We start from the raw sequence: 22,994 nt of genomic DNA on the forward strand, positions 1-22,994 counted from the left end.
TAAGAAGCAAATCTGTTTAAAAAGCGAAGTTAATTGAAGGATTGCTCTTGAATTTTATTTTTTTTTTACAGATAGACGAAAGAAAGAAAGAAAGAAAATTAAAGCATAAAATAAAAGCTGTAGTCATGAGGGGCGGGTATACGCCACTGACAGTCACTGGTACACGCCTACAAATCAAATGATGCGGGCTTCCGTACACCACGTGGCCAGCAAACAGGGAAGCGTTGAGTCAGGGTTGAGCTCGTGCCTGTGTTTTTGCCGTCACGGAGGAGCGGCCTCTCCATTTCACGCTGTTATAAGGCGCAACGTGGATGGTAGAGACACTCTGCTTCAGAAGTTTGTAGCTGGATGAAGAAAATGGGCTCTTTTCGCTGCTCCGGGCCGAAGATGTTCAGCTTTCTCCTGATCTGCGTCACTTTGTGGAGCCACCTAAGCGGGAGCAGCGGGGCCAGCTCTTCCCGGAGACCTAACATCGTTCTGATCCTCACCGACGACCTGGACGTCGCTATCGGGGGTCTGGTCAGTAGGAGCTTATCTGAGAGTCATGACATTGTCTTTTTTTTAATGACATTAAACCAGATCGGATAAAGCTGACAGCTAACATTCCTGACAGCAAACATCATGCAAGCATCCGACAGAGTCAGCAGGCTTGTCAATCCATCACCACCAATGTTTTTATTATAATTTAAAAAACAAATCTAGAAGAAATGTTTTTAGCCAGCCAGAGGATGTTATGTTTATAAAGACTGGGTCTACGTAAATGAGTTGTTTGTGCTATAATAGCCAGTCTGACAGTAATGGTAATGCATAATAATTACAATAATCCCAAAGTAAACACTTTAAATCTGGTCTGTCAAACAGCACGATCTGATCTCAAGTGGGCTAGGCCCGTTAAACTATTACATGCACATTTATACACATATTTAAAAAGAAAGAAGTGTTATGCTTACAGAAGGTATAAAATGATTTTAACTGACCAGCTTTCATTTCTCCCCACTGGGCTTCCAGGCCCATTAAATCAGGCTTTTACTGGCCCAAAAACGATGCTAAAATAATTAAATTAGCAGTATAGAGCTAGATTAGTTAGCAACTTAAAGTTTTAAAATAAATGTCATGGAGACCAGGTGCGGTAAATGCGGTGCCCTTCTTTAGATTCACCTCTGCAGGTAAGAGTGCGAAAGAAATAACTGCCAAATTTTAAGATCATGCCAGGTTCACACCCCTCTTAAAAATGTGTAGAACATAAGCCATTATTTTAGGTTACATTTACTTTCATTTCATGAGAGATTTGTTTACAAACAGGTAATGAATAGCCCAAGATGTCTTTAAAAAAAGGCAAAATAGACCTGTGATCATGTGACGTGCATTACAGTTTACAGATGGGAAAGGCACAAAACCTCGGCAACAACATTATTTTCCCATCTTTAAATTAAACCAACTGATTTAAAGACACTTTCCGATCATTTTTACCCCTCCATGGTAAATCTGGCATCACTATCACACCAAGAACGGAAAATCTTTTTATTCAGAAATTAGTGTGATTAATGATTTCACTACAATGTTCATATTTTTTTGACCCACTCCTGGTCTTTATGCTGTTTAATGGACACTGCTGTTTAAAAGAGTAAAACATAACTCTGTAAAGTCACTGCGGAAAGTAACTGATGTGAGACAATAATCAAAACAAAAACTGCTGATACATACAAAAAAAAACTTGTAGGTTTTCTTATTTCTCGTTTCATCTGCTGATTCAAACCCACATGTACTCAGACTGATAGCTTGTAGATATGCCATCCAAAAACATTAAACTGCTGTGTTTCGCAGGTTAAATGTTGTTACATCATCAATGAAGGTCAGGAGTTGTTGCAGATCATGTGCCTTTATTTCTACTCTTAACCTGTGTGTGTCCAAAAACTCCTGACTACATATTGATGCTTGACTTTGATCAAATTTACATCACACTGGTGACTTTCAAGCCACATCTAATATAAAGCTACTGATAGATATTGCCATTACCTAAAGAACAGCTTAATTTAAACATGATGCTAAATTTATGTATAAAATAAAAAATCATAACACATGCTGAGCCTTATTTTTGTCTTTAGTTTGAGTAAAGAGTCCAACTTTAGATTATTTTGTGCTGTTTTGGTACAAATTTTTCAGTTCTGAGTATCTGAACCTAGTATTACACGAATTCACCTTCAGTTGTAGCAGCAGTTATATTACAGAGCCACAGTATGTTAATCCATTTATTTTGTGCTGATTAGTGCACAAAATGCTCAGTGTTTTTCCAGAGGTGTGTAATCTCTGCTCTGTCTGAGACCACAGTCATGTGAAAAAGTGAGGGCACCACATGGAAACCTTTGGTGTTATTGACATCTTTGCACAAGCAAACATGTGGTCTGCTTTCAAACAGGATCTACAGATAAAGGTGAATAGTACAACAATGGATAAAATACTTTGCAGTTGAAAAGACTCTGTCATTGGGATCATGAGGTAATGCTGATTGCGCAGTTTAGCACAGATCATATGGGTGTTTTTCTTGATTGTCCACCAGTCTCAGACATCAGTTTGCTGACACTTTTGACAGATTTTGGTGGTTTTAATTGAAGTACTTCCTGTTTTATATAGTCCTAAAGCATTTCAGTTAATTAATCATGTCATAAACCTCAATTTCTCCTTCTGAGCCAATCCCCAATGTACATGCACAAGTCTGCTTTGGGCTTCTTGGAGACTTTGTCAGTTTTCTGACAGCACTTTTTGAGGATTTAGTGTTAGAGCTGAAGCATTTCTTCAAATTGTTTCGAATTTTTTTTTTAATCCTTTGATAACAAGTGTTTTTTAAACCCTAAGAGAGATCCAGTCATCGGCATTTAATCTGAAATCCTTGATTATAATTTCATAAATGGGAAGATGTGATGAATGTACGTTTACTTACTTTTCCAGTGTTGCTGTTCCAATGCTGAACTAAACTTTGTGTTATTTATTATAGCATTTCACCCTCTGAAAGCACTGTTTCAAATAGATCAAATATTTGCTGGTCTAAAAAAAAAAAAAAAGCCGTTTCTATGACAGCGGCCTTCTCAATAGGACAAAAACTACATCCTGTTATTGCTGATGGCCAAAAAGCAAACAAAGAGTTTAAGTGCAGGTAATTTAATTAATGTCAGCGCATATAAATAAATAAATAAATAAATATAAAATGTGTTTTCCTTTCAGAATCCACTGAACAAGACGAAAAAACTCATTGGTGACGCAGGGATGACCTTCACAAACGCAGTAAGTATAGCCTGCCTACTAGGGCTGGGCGATATGACCCAAAATTCATATCTCGATATTTTTTAGCTGGATGGCGATATAAGATATATATCTCGATTTTTTTTTTTTTTTTTTTTTTTTTTTTTAAAGCCATAAGTTAAGAACAAAAAGAGAGTTCTTAGTCACACTGTGTCCCAGATGTCACACGGGCACTTTTATTTACATACAGCGTAGATGTACATTATGGAACGCCAGGACTGCCATAATGAATTAATTAAATACACCATTAAATAATTAATTAAATGTGTCAATAATTAATTAAAATTGGAATTAATTAATTAAATAAATAGTTATGACACATGTAATTAATTAATTATTGACACATTTAATTAATTATTTATGTATTTCACATTTTAATTAATTATTGACACATTTAATTAATTAATTATTGACACATTTAATTAATTATTGACACATTTAATTAATTATTTAATGATATATTTATTTATTTCATTTTGGCAGTCCCGGCGCCTGGCTCTCGTCATGAAATAATTTTATCTGTCAGCCTCACCCATCAAACTCAGGGGGCGGGGTTAACGCTGCCCATGCAGCTTCTCTAACATTTGATTGGTTGCCGTGCAAAGTAAGTCAAAACAGGTCGATCCTAGATAATCGATTGCTTGTGTAGACTTGGGGCAGCCAGTTATCCCAGAATGCAGATCAAATCACAGGCAGCAATGGTGGTGGTGTAGTTTTAAAATACCCCGTTTTTCTGTCACCAGCTACACTTTTAACAGTGTTTTAGCCGCGAATGTCGCGCCGTATGTCTGGTCAGGTTGTCAACATAGAACATGCTTGCAAAAGTGCTCAGATGTTTTCAGAGATTTCACTAGCTCTGCTAACAGTTAGCATGCAGAGCGCACCGAGGGGGTACATTAACCGGTTTGTTTACATATTCCACTCTCCGTGTTCCACATGTTGCATTCGCAGATTCTCATTTTCACCGAACGATCGTCTCTTTCCGCCTGGTCTTGTGTCTCTGTGCTTCTGTAACATAAAGAACGAGCTGACATTTTTCTCACGAAACCAGCGATCAGCTCAGCAGACCCTCAGTTTACCTGCATGCATCCTCCTCCTCATCTGTCAGCTGTTTAACACCTGCTGCTAATTCAAGAAACACGCCGAGTTACCTGGTGATAGTCACAGTTTAACTGGGCAGCCGGTGCTCGATATAAAGCAATGTCAGCGCATTTTTCTGCACAAGATAAGTAAATATAGTGTTTTCCCCGAGCGCAGAGCTGCTGGAGCTTGTTTCCTTACAGAGCACTTTATAGGCGAACAGCTTCATCAGCGGCTGATGTCCAATCACCAGCACACAGCTTTCAAACCTCAGCTGAGTTTTAGCTCTCAGTGGTTAAACGCTGGACTTCATTCACTCAGGTTCTGTCTGTCGGGTCACGTTTACTTCGCTGTTTTATTTACAACTGAGCAAATCGGTTTGGCTGAGGTTAAAGTTACGTTTCATAACTGCATAGTTTCACAGACGTTTAATGAACCACTGGCACATGTGTTAGACTGAACTATCATCTAAATATCATCTGTTTTTTAATAGTTATTCAACTGTATTCTAAGCACCAGCTGTCTGTTAGAATGTGATTTTTTTTCTCTCTCTGTTGGCAGAGGTATAAAAATGCGCAGGAAAATCTGACGTGCATGGCGAACTTCACCGACGATATTTAGGGAGGAATAAACACACATCAAACATAAATGAACCATTTGCCTGTCTCCATAATTGAGAGAATTTTCTCTTCTTATATCAACACTCTCTCTCTCTCTCTCTTTTTTTTTTTGCTTTTTCGGTCATGTTATGTTTACCTGTCAAAGGCTTGTTACAAACTATGAAACACATTGTGCAGACTTCTGGATGTTAGAAGAAAACGAATACTGCTCATGAATGAGACTAAAGGCAGGAAGGTGTCCTTTAAAACTAAACATGTTAATAGGACCTCCCTGTTTATATCATAGTTTATGATATAGCACGTGTATTTCAGTAATAGCCTGCTGAGGCCACTATACGTGCTGGCCTCATATCAAATGTGAAGGCAGACTGAGTCTATGTTTGACGTTTGTTTATATCTAATCTTCCTTTTCAAACATTTAAACAGCAGCGAGTCTGCAGCTGAGGGAATACAAATTCAAATTGTCGGAACAGGTTTGCTCGTTTCTTGGATTCATTTGGTGATTTATTAAATGTATAACTGTAATTCTAATCTGCTGCTGAGTCTCTTACACTTTTCTTTATGCTGTATATTTTCACGTCTCTGGAATAGTTGGCAGTTAGATAGTCAGCTGGGAAACTCATGGAGCTGAGGATATCGTGGATATGCTGACCTCGCTGCGTGGTGTACAGAGCGAGGTCAGCATGATTAATATTCACAATAAAAATATTAGCCGAACATCATGAAGTCTGTATGTGTTTCATAGTGTCGAACAACCTTTGTACAGTTAAAGCCAGCAGTTACTACATGACGGAAACACCAACGTTATCTCTTTTATGTGTTTATACACAGGTCACGCTGATTACTGAACAAAAACCCAAAGATCAGATGTTAAACAGATTTGCTCTCTCTCCTCCTTAAACATTGTGGCATGAATAAGGCACGGCGGGACCACAGAGCGACGTTCAGAGCCAACTTTATTTGATTCACATCACACCACACCACCACCAACCCCTGAGTCCCCGTGTTTTAACACGGCGGGCGTGATTGCGGATGCCGTGCAGGTGCGTCCGCACGGCCCCGCAGACCACGCCCCACCACATACCCCCATCGCCCGATTGAGGCCGGGGAGTGATCCGGCCAAACCTACTCCCCCCCGCGACCTGGGGCGAGACTCGGCCCCTACACATCGGCGCCCCAGCCCCCGACCAAGCGACGGGGAAGCGTCCGTTCTGGTGGCCGCCCGCGCATCCAGCGGCAACGGCGAAGCTGGTCCGGAGGTCGGCCGCGTAGCAAGCGGACACGGCCCCACCGGCATGGCCGTGTGCTCCTGCACACAGGCGGCTGGGCAGACGCCAGGCGCGCAGAATCGACTGGTGGCAGCGAGGCTGGACTAGCCAGCCCGCCGATCCCCGGCCTAGCGGGGCTGTCCCGCTCCTCTGCCTCCAACTCCGGCTGCACAGGCTGCCCTGGAGCAGGGACCTCCGTCTCCCCGCACAGCTGCTCCGCCACCGCCTCCGCCACTCCCGTTTGGAGCGGCTCCCCGCACTGCGCCTCCGCCCCCAGCAGGCACCGCCCCTCGCCCCCCTCCGGGTGGAGCGACTCCTCTGCCTCCGGCAGGTGTAGACCCTCGCCCGCCTCGTCCTCGGCCTCCGATTGGAGCGGCTCCTCCACCGCTCCCGGCAGGAGCAGCCCTTCACCCGGCTGCTGCTCCTCCTCCTCCGGCAGGCTCGGACCCCCGCGTGGCTCGTCCACCACCTCCGGCTGCCGAGGTGACCCACACGGCTCCTCCACTGTCCTCGAGACACACTTGTGGGGGTGGCGCCCAGGCCCAGAGCAGCGCTGCCAGCTCTGCCATCTTCCCCAGGTGGCGTTCGCTCTCCTGCCGCAGCTCCTCCTGTTGGCGACGCACCTCCGCCGCCTGCTTCCGCTGGGTGGCCGCTATTTCGGCCACCATCTCGGCCAGCTCTTTCCTTTCCTGGCTCTGGTAGGTACCCGCCATGCCGCCTCCTGGGTTTCGGCACCAATGTGGCATGAATAAGGCACGGCGGGACCACAGAGCGACGTTCAGAGCCAACTTTATTTGATTTACATCACACCACACCACCACCAACCCCTGAGTCCCCGTGTTTTAACACGGCGGGCGTGATTGCGGATGCCGTGCAGGTGCGTCCGCACGGCCCCGCAGACCACGCCCCACCACAACATGTTTTTAATGTTAGTTATAATTCAGAATTGGCGACTGAAACACGTAGGACACATAAGAACATCAGGAAATAAAACACCGATAAATATAACCTCAGTAAAAGAAGTCAGCGGGGGTTACTACAGCTGTGTACCGGGGCCTGCGCTTTGTCGGTGGGATTGCTTGCGAGGCGAGCGGGTCTATCCCACGCTTTGCCGTGAGACTGGGACGACATCTCCGAAATCATCGAAACACTTTTGCAAAGAGGCTGTATCTTGACAAACCGACCAGACACATGAAGATTAAACCACTACATTCTCGGCTAAAAAAATATTAAAACGGTATTTGGTAACACACAAACAGGGTTTTTCAAAGCTCAGTTCTGTTAGCTTCCACATGCCGGTTGTTGTGTGCTAGAAACAATGGCCACCAGGCCAAAGCAATGGTTTTGACTCGATCAGCGTTAACCCCGCCCCCTGAGTTTGATGGGTGAGGCTGACAGATAAAATTATTTCATGATGAGAGCCAGGCGTCAGGACTGCCAAAATGAAATAAATAAATATATCATTAAATAATTAATTAAATGTGTCAATAATTAATTAAATGTGTCAATAATTAATTAAATGTGTCAATAATTAATTAAATGTGTCAATAATTAATTAAAATGTGAAATACATAAATAATTAATTAAATGTGTCAATAATTAATTAAAATGTGAAATACATAAATAATTAATTAAATGTGTCAATAATTAATTAATTACATATATCATAACTATTTATTTAATTAATTAATTCCAATTTTAATTAATTATTGCCACATTTAATTAATTATTTAATGGTGTATTTAATTAATTCATTATGGCAGTCCTGGCGTTCCATAGTACATGAAGAAATTACTCAAAAATAAATTATCAGCATTTATTAAATAATCATGGTCCATAAATAAAAGAAAACAATGTTGTTTTTGTGCATAACAAAAAGCTCACAATTGTGCAGTCAAAATGTAAACTAATAGACGCTGAGCATAATAACAAAGACAGATTTCACAGCTGCACCACGTCTCTGAACAGGTGCCATTTGTGGTCCTTATACACACACAGTACGTATCACTCCGCGAGGCTCCTCCTCGGTAGCCGTAATCCTCCGACAATCTATCAAGCGGTGCAGCTCCGTAGCTTAGCAAAGTCATATTAAAACATTTTTTGACAGATTGCTGAGCGCTGTGTACCACATAAAATCGGTTCGCGGTCAGTAAGCACAACCAGAATTCATACATAAGGCGCACTGTCGATTTCTGAGAAAATGAAAGGATTTTAGGCCGTGCAGCCCCTCCGGGCTGCATGTCGTTAGCGCGGTTAGCTCGTTAGCACGTTGACGCCGTCCAGCCCCACGCACGGTAACTCGCTAACGGAGATTTTCCGCTTTCATCTTGTCATTGCCTGCAGGTGAAGCTATGGGGGAGGCGGAGTTGTGTTCAGTGAAGGAGAGGCGAGGCCGAGTAACGTTGCGTAGAGACAAAAGTGGACGAGAGAGAGGCAAACCTGCGGCTCCACAAGTATAATTATAACGTAACATAGACTATATCGATATAAACGATATTGTCACATCTTATATCTCGTATGAAAATATATCTATATTTTTAAAAAAAACTCGATATATCGCCCAGCCCTACTGCCTACATGTTCCTCTTGTCATCAGCATAGACTGTATATCAAAGATGGACTTAGCTACTGTAATATCACCCATTTGATTTGTGAAATCTTTTGAAACCTGAGATCGTAGCTTCACGGCACAAATGCATGAAGGACCAGGTTTTAAAAAACAAAAAAAACAGATATGCTACATGCTAATGCAGCAAGCTCCTAATCACAAGGTAGCTTAACCCTAAAGTAAACCCTGTTTTATGGTTCTTTTGGACACTAAATAGGACCATAAAATTTCAAATAACCATATGAATATAAAGTGAGACTTGACTTGACCAACTGGGACCATAAATTTATTGAGAAAGTGTTTAAGGTAATAAATTAATCAAGTAGGGAAAAAAAATTCTCGCCCACTTCTATATAACTTCTTTTTGCAATCAGAGGAGTCGCCCCCTGCTGGCCATTAGAAAGAACGACATTTTAAGACATTTTGCGCTAGCTTTACTTTTCAGACCCAACATTTTGTACATCTTTTATATACAGCTTTCAGGGACTATTAAGTGTGTCGTTTTAGCCCTGCTTTGCGTCTGTACATTATTTTGTAGCATTATCTAAAATGACTTTACATAAAAGCTGCATGTAGAGAATCACAAGTCAAATATAATTAAAGAAAATCCTTTCAGTTTCGTCTCGCGTCTTTTTCCCTCAGTTTGTTGCCAGCCCGCTCTGCTGCCCCAGTCGTGCCAGCATCTTGACGGGGAAATACCCCCACAACCACCACGTCATCAACAACACCTTGGATGGAAACTGTAGCAGCAAAGCCTGGCAGAAGAGCGAGGAGCCGCACACCTTCCCCGCCTTACTGAAGGCCTCCGCTGGCTACCAGACATTCTTTGCTGGGAAATATCTCAACCAGGTGAGTGTCTCTTTTTTTGCCAGAATCGGTGACTTGCCTTTAGTAAGAGGTTGTCCCCCTTTGTTCTTGTACTGCGCTGTTATCTGAAGAATGAAGGAGCTAAAAAATAATTTGTTGGTGTAATTCCCCTGTAATTAAATGGAATTGAAAAACACAGAATATTCTTTTTTTTTGTTTGTTTTTAAGCACTACATTTCCAGAAAATTAGCTAATTACAGTTGTTTACAGTACTTAAAATGTGGAAACGTACAGTGTCATTTATCTCTTGTCCTGTAAAATTAGTTATGCACTACTTAAGTTTACTTAAAATATAATTATGTGTTTTTCTTTTCTATAAAATAACTTGGGTTATCCAATATCTAAAATTACTTGCATTATATTTTATTTAATTTTTCCTGTATGAACCAGATTTGTTGCCTCTTTTTCTAGTATACCTCTCTCTGAGTAGGTAAACTTTGTACATAAATATCATTATATTGTAATTTCAAATAAAATATATTGAAGTTTTAAATCGTATGCATGTGTCAGAGATGCATAAAAGTGAGTCATCTTTACTGCATTGTTCAGGAGACTGTCATTAGATGTGCAGTCATACGATCTATCATCTGAGGGTGAAGGTTACATCTCCCCTTGTGATTAACAGATGGTCAAATAGAGAACCAGAACGTCCTGTTTGTTAGGACGTTTAAAGTGTCACCAAAAAAGCCACTTGGGCCTGTTTTGCTACTTCTCCTTTTCACTCTGTCTTTGAGCATTTATGTACCAGAAAATGAAAGAACATTTTCAAACTGGATTGAGCAGGTCGAGTCCTGCAGAATAAACACGGCATGATTCACGTCATTGTACAGTCGCATACATCAGGTAGATCAATGTCACACAGTGTGGCTCGCAGGGAATTTGGAAGATAACTAAAAATCTTGCAAATGTCTCTACATGGAAATCAGCTGTGATGTCATTTATGTTTCAAATAAATAAATGATTTTCAACAAAATGTATTTCAACAAAAAATTAAACTTTTACACTTAAATTTTGTTTAAATACTGTTTTGCTGAGCAAATCGATCCTGTCTGAAAGGTGGAAATCTTTTTGAAACGTGGCGGTGAGGTCTGAAATGGAAACCATGAAGAACATATGCGTTTATATGTCGTGCTCATCTATTTTTTTTGCAGGGTAATTCTCTTCATCTCGTCATGCAGAACTGCACATACTCAACATTTATGCTATTTTGCAGTATGGGCACTCGGAAGCTGGTGGAGTGGAGCACATTCCTCCAGGTTGGAGTTACTGGGTCGGGCTGGTAAGTCTGAATGTTCACATTATTTGCTTTTATAGATCATGGACCAGTTTTAGAGCTTACCTTATTGTCGGAGACAGTCATGCAACTATAATCTCAAAACGATACCATTTCAAGTTGGACTGACTCCACAAGTTTCTGAGAAACTCAAATTCCTGTGGTCTGAGGAACATTTGGCCCTCTTTGTCTTTAGAGGTCTTATAAACCTAAGGGTTAAACTCCAGAGTAAAGAAACAGCCGTGAATTTGAGCTGTCATGTTTCACTGCAGCATCATTTTGCCTTGTGTTCGTCTGCTCTTCTATTACTGCTTTTATTCCTCAGCATTTTTCTTAGACAATCCAAAGTGTCTGTGGCTTCGCTGCTTCTTCTGAGAACTTGTTTAGAGACTCGGCTGCCTTTGCTGATTGGAGTCTTACGTTTTCTATTAGCAAATTCTGCATCTGCGATAAAGCTGCTCGTCTGTCTCTGTGAACAGTGATTGATGTATTGATCGTCACATGATGTGGTCATTTTGGGCGTCTGCCTGTTGATGCTATCAATCAAACTGAGTTTATTTAGTTCAACATCTGAGTTAAATGCTGCTCCAAAGGAAAATTCAGCTCCTGGAAATGAAGGCTTGTTTAAATCCTAAAACCATCATGTTTACTGCGAATTTCCCTGAAAAGTTAGGATTAAATCTGTCAGAAGAGAAGTCATTTACAAAGCATCTTATCCCTTAATTCCTAAGGTGCAAACCTTAACTGTTAATGCCGGGGAGAAGGACATATAAGAGTTTTAGATGTAGTACCATGGGAGCGTATCGAATTAACTCTCTGCTACTCTTTCCTTTCATGTGAGGAAATAAAGTGCAGTTTGTATTCTGCGGTTAATGATCTTCTTCAGCTTCAGATGGTCTGCGCAGTACAACCAATGTAGTTCTTTCCCTGCTACTGATGGGAAATAGGACAAGTTCAGTATCAGAAAATTGGTCAGAAAATTGAGCATTATGTGTAATTTTTAAATCTCCATGACTTTGCAATAGAGATCTTGACTCAGCTGGTTGTATTTAGGTTATTCTTTATTAAAGCGAGGTTGCAGAATGTCTGTCTCACTTTTATCACCATCTTGACACACAAAAGTTGTTTGTTTTTTATCCATATTTTTCTTTGTTTTATTATTTCCATGAGTTCCCAGTTCATATTTAATGTTGCAAAAATGTGTATTTCTGATTAAATCAGATCTGATATGAAGCTACCTCACACACCACTGTGAAATGTAGGCAGTCATGTGGCTAAATAAGGAGACAGACTAATAAAAAGGCTAAAGTTAGATTTGTGTGGATTTACAGAAGGTCTCTAACTGGTTTGCAGAAGTCAGAGGTCACGTCCAGACTGCCGTGCAGACTGGTTTATCTTCACTGTCACTGGATGAACAAACACAGATTAGAGCCGTGGTCCCATGACTTGGAAGTTTATCATAACAAAGAGCGAGACTCATGCGATTTATATGATTTTGGCAGTTTAAGCCAATAATCCTTCTGGCGCTGCACCAGAGTCACTATCACTATGCTTTGAGGGAACTTTTAACAATATGTTTCCATGAACTGCAGCTCGTCTCTGATCATTGGTGACTTCATGTGATCAGCTGTGAGCAACAGTTGTAAGTGCTGTTTTTAAGAAAAATAATAAAATTTTAGTCAGTGCGAAAGAGGACTTTTTTTCTGAACCCTGAAGGTTTCCAGGTTTCTTAACCCTAACCCCGTGCATGGTTCAAAAATAAATATCAGGCTTTTTATATTGACTTCTTAAAATTCACTTCAGCTTCTTAGACCAAGATTATATAGATGCATACATATAATACACTCCTGGAAATGATTTCTTCCACTAGGTGTTTTATTCTGTGTGATTTAAGGCTGGGAAATCTGAAATGAAGAGGATGATACATGTGCTTACGTAATAATTTGCAGTTCTTTACACATGATCCGAGTGGCTCTTTAAACCTGAAGTGTTTTACAGAGTCGTGTCGTTTGTGTTTTCCAGGATAAAAACTCTAAATACTACAACTACACACTATCAGTGAATGGGAAGGCTCAGAAGCACGGAGCCGACTACAGCAAAGATTACCTGACAGATCTACTGGTGAGAGACTTTTGATATGACTGCACACCGTCCTTTACTTCATTTATATAGCCACAAATGTAAAGCATCCTTATCTTGTTACTTTAAAGACAGTTTTTGGTTCACACTTCCATTTTTAGGGACAAAATAGAAAAGACAGAATTCATGTCTGCTTGATAAATTACCGTAAAGGTTTTTGGGTGAAACCCCCCCCCCCTAGATTTTAAGAGAGAGGGCTCTACTCCGCTTTTTTTTTTTTTGTTATGTTTGACTTAATATAATGTCAGAGAAAAAGAGGTAACTTCTTTTATATTGTTGGTAAGACCAACAGTCTGACAGAGAGACAGCCATGTACAATGATGTAAGGGTCACATGCAGAAATGATCAGCGATCAAAGGCTCTGATCACTCTCTTCCTCGTTCTCAGGCCAACATGTCTCTAGACTTCCTCCAGTATAAAACCAGCTACCAGCCGTTCTTCATGATGGTGTCCACGCCGGCCCCCCACTCCCCCTGGACGGCAGCACCTCAGTACCAGAAACGCTTCAACAACACCAAAGCTCCCCGAGATCCCAACTTCAACGTCCACGGGAAGGTAGAATTTATTTTTTTTTAAAGTTCTTGCTGAATTTCGCTGGTTCCAAAGTAAGATGGAAGAAAGCGCTCTGTTAATAAGTTCTGTTGGGTTACATCAGTCTCTACGCTAAAGAGGACCTTGCTAATCATGATCACTTTCATTTCTCCCCTCAGGACAAACACTGGTTGATCAGACAGGCTAAAACTCCCATGTCAAACTCCTCCATTCGGTTTCTGGATGATGCCTTCAGGGGACGGTCAGTCGCTTCACCTCCTCACCTTCCTCTTTCTTTGCTCCACTTCCTTATTTCCTTTTTGAAACATCCTCCTCAGCTCCTTACCAGACCACTGCTTTCTGTCACCTTTCACATCCTCCTAATTCTCCTCCTTTCTTTTCACCTTCAGGTCTTAACATAGTTTCCCACAGATTTAGCTTGTTTTTGCAGCAGTGTGTGTGCAGCTCCTTTCTGGCCACCAGCTTTCTTAAATGAGTCAATATTAATTTAAAAATACCATTTATACGTTTCTCCACTGTAAATATTTTATTGGCCAAGTTTTTTCTGACATGAAATATAATCAGCTGCTTCATCCCCGAGTCTGTCATCCTTTGCTTGGACTCCACCATCACATTGTGCTTTACAGCCTCGATGAGCCTGGTGTAGTGGCCCAGAGAACACCTCTTAGTTTGTGCTATAGCCGACCAATGACAAGAAAACAGTCCTACAAAGGGTCAGCAAATCATCCAGAATGCAGCTACGAGGCTTCAGTTCAATTCAATTTTATTTCTACAGCACCAAATCACAACGACAGTCGACTTAGGCACTTTATACTGTAAGGTAGACCCTTACAGACCACTCATTCCCGGTTTATCTCGTCCTACAGGTGGCAAACGTTACTGTCAGTGGACGACCTGGTGGAGAAAATAGTGAAGAGGTTGGAGGTCAGAGGTGAACTGAACAATACCTACATCTTCTTTACTTCTGATAATGGATATCACACAGGTATGTCTGTGCGAGCGCTTTTTGTTTTTTATTTCAACATCTACAGTTTTTCAGAGGATAGTTTAACATTCACAAGGTTTTTAGTGTGGTAGGGTTTGGTTAGCTCTCACTGCTAATTGTTTCCCACCCTTTTATACCTCCAAAGGTTTAAAACATGAGAAACAAAACTGCTTTAAAATTGTCAGTACTGTTGAAAATGTGGCCAAATCTCAGTCACAACCTAAAAGTGACGTCTCAGATGATAAGAAGAGCGTGAGACTTGTTTTTTGGATGCAGAGTAAAGAAAATGAAAGGACTCTGTTCCTGTTTCAGGTCAGTTCTCTCTCCCAGTGGATAAAAGGCAGCTGTATGAGTTTGACATCAGAGTTCCTCTCATGGTCAGAGGACCAAATATCAAACCCAACCAGACCAGCCAGGTACACACACACACACCCACACACACACACACACACACACACACACGAAAGATGAGATGCCCTTGCTCTCTAATCAATATTTAGTATTTATCATTATTCACTGATCCTCTATTAATACAGTTACTGTTGAAATCATATTCTCTGTCTATATTATAATCTTATAACCTCTGACATATTTAAGGAAATGGTTCCAGTATAGGTTTTTTTAAAGCGTTACTATCATAAAAATTAAACGGATGCTATATTCTTTCAAGATCCAGGCCAGTGTTTAAGTTTCCATTCACTTTAAGTTATCTATAACTCCCTCACAGATCACTGCATTCTGTTTTTGTTTGCATTTTACACATATTTAGTTTATTTTGGACATCGGGGTGTAAACTGAGAGCTAAAAACTGAAACAATTAACATCATATCACCAGAAACTCAGTGGAACCACCCACAATCCAGAAAGTTTGAGAACATTTGCAGTTACTTCTACCTGCATATGTTTTGGCTGAATATTATTATCCTTGTTGCTGGTAGAAAACATTGACTTTAATTGATGTTTCACACTTTGTTGCCATTGATGTTTTTGGTATTAGTTCTTGGTTAAATAAAGTAAAAGTAATAAAGCAGTAAATATTAGTCACCTATGTGTTATAAATAAATGCATATCCTGTTTTTATCTTGTTAGTGGATTTATATTCAGTGTAGCAGCATGAGCCCTCCTGTTGGTCCCAAAAAGAGGAAAAGCAGCAAAGAGGAAAAAAATCTACTTTGAACAGATGCACAGGATCTGTGTTTAGAGATGGTGCATCCATTTTGCTGGCCACATTTGTTGGGTTGAGTGTTTCTTTTGTCTTTCCAGATGTTGGTAGCGAACGTTGACCTTGGCCCGACCATCCTGGACATCGCCGGGTACAACGTCAACAAGACCCAAATGGACGGCATGTCGTTTCTGCCAATTATGGTGAGAAAACTAAGCTTGTGTTCTGCTTTTGTTGTCTATAATACAAGGTAAAGGAGACGGTTGAATATTAATATGCTTAGTCAGACCCAAGTACACAAATAAATCCTTTTATTTGTAGATATTTTTACATCATCAAATGTTGATCAATTGCCACATCAACACATTACTAATAATATAATAAGAGGTAAATGACAACTTATCAACAAAGCTCAGTAACGATTATTAGGTAACAAAATAAATTTAAAGTCACACTTGTTCATATCTGTGTGTGTCACCAGGAGGGGAAGATGAACGGCAGCAGTTGGAGAACAGACATCCTGGTGGAGTACGAAGGCGAGGGCAGGAACAAGTCGGACCCTGCCTGCCCGCTACTGGGTCCCGGAGTGTCGGTATGGAAACAGGGATGAAGTAAAACTTTGTTGTTGTTGTGGGTTGTTTTGTTTTTTGGGGTTTTTCAGCGGCACCAAAAATTAAACACCAATAACAAACGTTTTTTCTATAGGAGTGTTTCCCAGACTGTGTGTGTGAGGACTCTTACAACAACACTTACGCCTGTGTGCGCACCATCGCCCGCTCTTCCAACCTGCAGTACTGCGAATTTGATGACAATGAGGTATAGTATTGTATTTATTTGCTTTTGATTTTCAGTCTTTAGCAATTTGTCAAGCTAGCCAGCTAACATTTGTATTCAAATGTTATTTTTGTTGGCACTAATGTTAGGCAAGATGGCTACGATTAGCTGTGCAACTTAGCTGTGCTGCATTAATCTGGTGACGGTTAGTTCATAAAGCTGAACTAACCAAAAGTGCTCCTTTTTATATTTTTGTGTAAGAAAGTGAGCACATATCCTTAATATAGAAATCAGTCAAGCAACTGGGACAGTTGGGAATGTCTCACTTTTAAGTTAACATCTGTTGCAGCGCTAGTGATAAAAGAGGATTTACCATGTGAAAAATGCTTCGTATAGCACGTTTAAAAGCGCTGTGTGCAGGTTTTGAAAGTCTTTGATTTGCTGGCATCTAGTGGTCAAATCGAGAATGGCATGTCCTTGAGTTTCTTCAGTTTTGAATCATTAGCATATTTCACAGATGTCTATGTTCTGTAGGTTTTCGTAGAAGTCTACAACGTGACTGCAGACCCGTACCAGCTGACCAACATTGCAAAAACCATTGACAAGGAAGTCCTGGAGAAGATGAACCACCGGCTGATGATGCTGCAGTCCTGCTCCGCACAGTCATGTCGGACACCCGGCGTGTACGATCCGAGGTCTGTTCAGCAAAAATCTGCATTTTTTCTTTTCTTTTCTTTTCTTTTCCTTTCTTTCTTTCTTTCTTTTCTTTTCCTTTCCTTTCTTTCTTTCTTTTCTTTTCCTTTCCTTTCTTTCTTTCTTTCTTTTCTTTTCCTTTCTTTCTTTCTTTCTTTTCTTTTCCTTTCCTTTCTTTCTTTCTTTTCTTTTCCTTTCCTTTTCTTTTCCTTTTCTTTCTTTCTTTCTTTCTTTCTTTCTTTCTTTTTTTTTTTTTCTTTTTTTTTTTAAATCAATAAAATTATATGTAAATTCTCTCACACTTTTGGGAATTTAAATGTTTATCCCGTGCATTCACTTTTTTCTAAACTATTTAAATCATGGCTATTGTATAAATACACAATTACTGTGTACTTTTCAGTATTTTTCATGTAATGAGTTGTGATTTCTTGATAAATACCTTGAAAATAAAAATATCCTGTTACTCAAGAGTTCTATTTAAGTCAGCAATTAGTTTTTAATTAATTAATTACATTTTTTTTTACCTTTCTAGTAAAGTTTTCCAGGCTCTATTAACACACAAGCATTAATTATTCTACCCTGTGATATTTTCCTCCCCTCAGGTATAAATTTGACCCACGGCAAATGTTTACCAGCCACAGCTGGAGGCTCAGCAGACTCAGGCAGACAGTGAAGTAGGAAGACTGCGAAGGATGTGGGGAAGCTGGGGAAGAAAGGCTGCGTTGAGTGATGTATTCAGCCTTTCCTGATGTTGTTGCCTTGTTGTCGGGCCTCCTGAGCCAGTCTCTTTGTAAGATGAGGATGGAGAAGGGATCAGGTGGGGGTCATATTATGGCGCTGCTGGAAGATAGGAGGCCCACCTTTTAAACTGTCTGTTTGGACTGCTTTTCAATTATTTTGTCAGTAGGTGTGAAAGAGAGCCAGATTATTCAGAACTGATTTACACGAGGCAAGCCATGAATTAAAACCCTGTTTTCATATAAGCCTTACTTTGCACTGAACATATCACTTTAATTCCTTTCAACTACTCACTCTTCTAAATGTTTAATTTATGGTTGAACACTTGAATTTATCAGAGAAAGCTACAGAGCCCTTACTTTCCCATTAGGTGTGACTGTTTTTCCCCCCCTATCTCATGCACTCATTTTAAATTTTACTATAAATTCACTTATATGACTTTGCTCACTGTGAGTGGCATAAACTGCAGTTCCTCTAATGGCCACTTGAGGGTGGCTTCAAAAGTGAGGCAGTCCCAATAGATTCCCCATGTTAAAATGTCAAACTTAGCACTAGAAATAAACACATTTACAGGCTGCTACAAAAAGCAGTTCTGGTCTTTACCGTTAATCTAACTCTTCATAACAACTGTAAGGTAGTTTAATTTAAAAATAACCCATTTATTTTAGTTATATTATGGTATAAGGATTATATGATCAGGCCCTCTTTTAACTGGTGGATGCCAGCATAGATTTACTTCAGGTACTTTGAGTAACTAAACCGGAATTTCAACTTTATTTTTAATGCCTTTGTTCATTGTAGTTGTTTGACAAATAATGTGACCTGCTGTGTAGTTAATGATACAAAAGTCTGTCCAAGAAGTTTCTACTCCAATTTTAGTTGTTGTTGTTTTGGGGTTTGTTTTCTTTTTTTATTTTGCACCAATTAGTAAACTTGTTTCTATTCAAAGCAGTAATCTAATCAATGGAGCCATCTGCGTAAAACTAGAAAACAGACTAGACAGTATTTTTTTTTTTTCCTTACAATATTTCCCCTGAGTAAAAACAAGTGCTGACGTTAGCTGAAAACTTTGGTCTTTGGACTGGAGGATGAACCTATCTTGCAAACCACTACCTAACACCGTAAAACTTTCTTAGGTCAAACTAAAACTTTTTTAGCAGATTTTTCTCCGTTATACTACAGCTGTATGCATTCATTACAGACACGTAGGAGTTTATAATAAATAATCCTGTGCGCACGATAAGGAAATGGCACCTTAAGGGACTCTAGGGGCTCTGCAGAAAGTTGTACTTGAAATACTTCGGCAAATACAAGCTCTAAACTGCAAACAAGGCTCCACTTTAAGATTTTCGTAAACAGTTCATGTATTCAGGTTAATTTTATCAGGTTTAGAGCAAAGTTCTCAGAGCAAAAGAGGTTCCTCTGACAGGCCGAAACAAATAGATCTTACAATTATTTAGCAAGTAAATTTTAAATTATCAGAATTATACGACTGATTAATCAACTCAAGTTCAAGCCACAGTCACATTACCCTCTCAAGTTGCCCTGCACATCCTCCTGTGATGAAGGTAGCAAACAAAATTTGATCATTTCAGTCTCCCAGGTTTTATATGGTAACTCTAACACGATCCCCCTTCCCAATTTAGCACAATGTCCAAGATAAACGACGAGTGTTTGTTTTTGAGAGATTACACAAAACAAAAAACTTTTAATTTTAATTAATAAGGGTTTTTTAAAATTAAAAATAAGAGTTTGCTGACATTATTCTGCCGACCCCTCAATTAAACTCCGATTGAATCCTTGGCACAAGACGAGATATGCCACAGGTTGCCAAAAATAGGAGGACAGCAAGTCAGATGTAGCAACAGTACAGAGCATCCTGTAATCTTTCAAAATAAAAGACCGTGCACCAAACAACCCTTCCAAAACCATCCTAGTGGGGAAAAGATGGAGCAAAACTACATTTCGGATGCACTTCTCAAACTTGAGACACACAAATTCATGGCCTACGTGAACTGAAAACATTGTGCTGATGTTCAAACTTGTAAAATTTATGTTCAGTAAGATGTGTGCAGATCACTCTGAGGTGGAAACCTCAGAGGGAAAATGCTAAACATCTGTTTTTAAAACAGACTGCGTGTCATGTTGACTGAGAACCGAAAAGACTTTCCCATGTTCTACTGTCTTGTTACTCTTTAATAATATTATTGTGTTCATGTATTGCCTCTTGCTCTGTATTCAAAAAACTGGACTGAATTCACGTGATCATCGAAATCCTCCACTGGACTGTTTTGCCGCCTCCCCCATACAACTGATCACTGATCGTATCTTGGACTCACTGATGCACTTTCCGCTCTGTCAGAACAGTTCAGTCGTTTTGGCACCCTTGAGTAGTTTTTGATTATGTATTTTTGGCTTGTGTTTTTGTCCAAATAAAGATCTATTCTAAAGCAATCACGTTCTGCTTCAGTTTTTCACTTTAAAAAGGTCCCAAAGTGTCCCACACTGCCTGAAATATTTATTAAATTACATTTCTGACCTGCCTCAGTCCTACTGTCATTCAATCACTGCAGTTAATAGCATTAGCTGTGATCCTGCATGTTACCAGAAATAACATCGTTAGTGACATCATACAGAGCCAAGAATAGAAAAAACTGTCTGAAACAGCATTTAGAGCTGTGTAAAGCCCAAGCTTTTGGCTCACAGGGATTAACCTTATTTAAACATTTTGGGATTTAATGTACAGCTATTTTGTTCTTACCTCTTTTCGTAACGTTGTTTACAAGAATCTCCAGTGTCTGTAAAATGCAATACAATACAAAATAAAATATAAGTTATAATTGGATGGAAAATTTGTCATTTTCAAATTTGTTACAAAAAACTAACAACGTCCAAAATCCAAAGATTTGTGGTTTAAAAATGTATTTTTAAAAAAAATTTGAATCCAAGGACAGAGTCACAATGGAATGTTAAATAATGTAAAAGTTTTATTTAAAAGACTAACTTTTCAACATGATATTAACAGTAAACCTCCAAGTTTAAGACAGTCCAAAATTCACATTTATTAGGTTCATTTCAAATTCTGTAGAAAGAAAAGTTAGCGAAATTTGACAATCCAGGCCCGCGTCTCAGCAGTAATGGTGAACCAAACCTAATGGATTTAACCCAAGAACAGTAACACTATCACCCAATTTTACCCAATATACCCGACAAAAAATACTTCCCATCAAAATATATTAAAGTACAACAATATATGGCAAATTGAAGTACTCTTCTTTTACTACCCCCTATAAGTCTCATAAAAAGAAAAAAAAAAAGGTATGCGGGGACCCTGTACCCCAGCGGTCCCCAACCCCCGGGTCTCAGACCGGTACCGGTCCGTGAGTCGTTTGGTACCAGGCCGCGAGAGCTGAGGCTCAGGTGTGAAATGTATGGTTTTCAGGGTTTTTATCGGTTTTCAGCGTTATTTTGTCATTTGTTTTTATCGTTAACTCTGTTTTCCTGGGTCTTTTCACATGTGTTATGAATAAATCTTCTTTTTTTCGGTACCGGTACTAGTTTTATTTTGTTGTATTTATCCGCGACATCTTAAAGGCCGGTCCGTGAAAATATTGTCGGGCATAAACCGGTCCGTGGCGCAAAAAAGGTTGGGGACTGCTGCTGTACCCTAAAATTAGTGAAAAATTAGGGAATGGTTAACTAAAAATAATAAAAATAGAACTGGGAACTTGTTCTTTGGTCCATACATACCTGGGACATGTAAGCCCGGGATAGTTCAAGTTCAAATTTGTATTCGCCACATGCAGTGGCAGGTTGCCCTGCAGTGGAATGAACCCGCCCCCCGACCTTACACACACAACACAGACATCACATGGGGATACAAGTCAGAGAACGGTTGCATTACAGAAAAACCACTGAAATGGACACTACAATGGGAAAAGTACAAGAAGAAAAAAGAGACCTCTACTCATGCTGGGCTACAGGAGGACAGCATGAGAACAGGAAACAAAAAAAAAAAACTCCTCTGCACAGAAAAGCACATAAATGTCCACAGTACAACATTATAGAGCACGTGACCAGCAACAGGGTTGGGTAGGGGATAAGGAGTAATCCCAGGCAACACAGCAGCCATCCTGCCACTGCGCCGACTCTCCAGCGCGGGCCCAGACCCGCCTCGTGTTCCCAGGAGGCAACAAGCATCGAAGGCATTAGAAGGGGAAGGGAAATGTGTGAGTGCTTATCAGTGTAAGTGTATGTGTGTGCGTGTCCATAGTTCAGCTGAGACAGTGTCCTTCACCCTATCAGGCTAAGTAAACAGTCTGCTAGCCAACCCAGGTGGCCTTGCATGGGATGGGAAGAATTGTCATCACACAGTTGTTATCAGGGAGTTTTTGTTCGGCTCCAGCCTTGGGCCCGTGCAGCTGGCGCCGTGGTGTCCGCATGTTGATGTTGTTGATTTTTCTTTTATGCGAGCAGCTCAGGAGAATTTTAAAGCTGTTCTTTAACACTCCGACACTGGTCTCTCAATCTCCCGTTGGAGAGCCGCGAGCCTCCCCATGATGGTATCAAACTTCTGTTCCGTGAAAAGAAACAAAAACATTTAATTTTTTGATCAGCTGACGATAAAAGTTTTTGTTTACCAAATGAATTCTCTTGGAAATTGCCACCTATTTAATAACTGGATGGGTGAAAATCACCTGAAATTAGTGTTCTAGGGTTAACGAGTGATGATATTAAAGTCAGTGATGGTTGGAAAGCCACCAGGTGTCTCTACAGTTGTGTTCCAGTTTTTCTCCTGCAGTGCAAAAACAACTCGTAAGCTATTTACGTGAGGATATATTTATCCCCTGTTCATCGCAGGTTTCTAATCTGATTTCACATCTAGAAAAAGACACTTTCTCTGCTTTTGATTGTTGAGTAAAAAGAGGTTTACTTTAA

At 40.1% G+C, this 22,994-nt stretch overlaps 1 protein-coding gene and 1 long non-coding RNA gene across 2 annotated transcripts; one reads left to right on the top strand and one right to left on the bottom strand.

Moving 5' to 3' along the window:
* The first annotated feature begins 35 nt into the window (after window positions 1–35).
* gnsa (glucosamine (N-acetyl)-6-sulfatase a) lies at window positions 36–18,307 on the top strand. Its single transcript, XM_026147171.2, has 14 exons — window positions 36–519; window positions 3,220–3,279; window positions 9,516–9,722; window positions 10,954–11,019; window positions 13,036–13,134; window positions 13,540–13,707; window positions 13,863–13,945; window positions 14,571–14,689; window positions 15,002–15,105; window positions 15,953–16,054; window positions 16,333–16,443; window positions 16,557–16,667; window positions 17,160–17,320; window positions 17,921–18,307. Exons 1-14 carry the CDS (start codon window positions 349–351, stop codon window positions 17,994–17,996), a joined length of 1,638 nt encoding a protein of 545 aa, XP_026002956.1. The 5' UTR covers window positions 36–348; the 3' UTR covers window positions 17,997–18,307.
* A 4,205-nt stretch (window positions 18,308–22,512) lies between these two features.
* On the bottom strand, window positions 22,513–22,895 carry LOC145421237 (uncharacterized). Its single transcript, XR_013902555.1, has 2 exons — window positions 22,754–22,895; window positions 22,513–22,629 (listed from the first exon to the last, which is right to left on the bottom strand). It is a non-coding gene; the product is annotated as an uncharacterized LOC145421237 (long non-coding RNA).
* Window positions 22,896–22,994: the final 99 nt, after the last annotated feature.

Source organism: Astatotilapia calliptera, chromosome 17 (genome assembly GCF_964374335.1).
Source record: "Astatotilapia calliptera chromosome 17, fAstCal68.1, whole genome shotgun sequence".
Taxonomy (NCBI): domain Eukaryota; kingdom Metazoa; phylum Chordata; class Actinopteri; order Cichliformes; family Cichlidae; genus Astatotilapia; species Astatotilapia calliptera.

Excerpts from the sequence above, each read along its gene's own strand:
- gnsa (XM_026147171.2), top strand. The coding sequence starts at position 349 with ATGAAGAAAATGGGCTCTTTTCGCTGCTCCGGGCCGAAGATGTTCAGC. Across the intron at positions 3,280-9,515 it reads GGATGACCTTCACAAACGCA|TTTGTTGCCAGCCCGCTCTG; the intron begins GTAAGTATAGCC and ends TTTTTCCCTCAG. Across the intron at positions 13,946-14,570 it reads GATGATGCCTTCAGGGGACG|GTGGCAAACGTTACTGTCAG; the intron begins GTCAGTCGCTTC and ends CTCGTCCTACAG.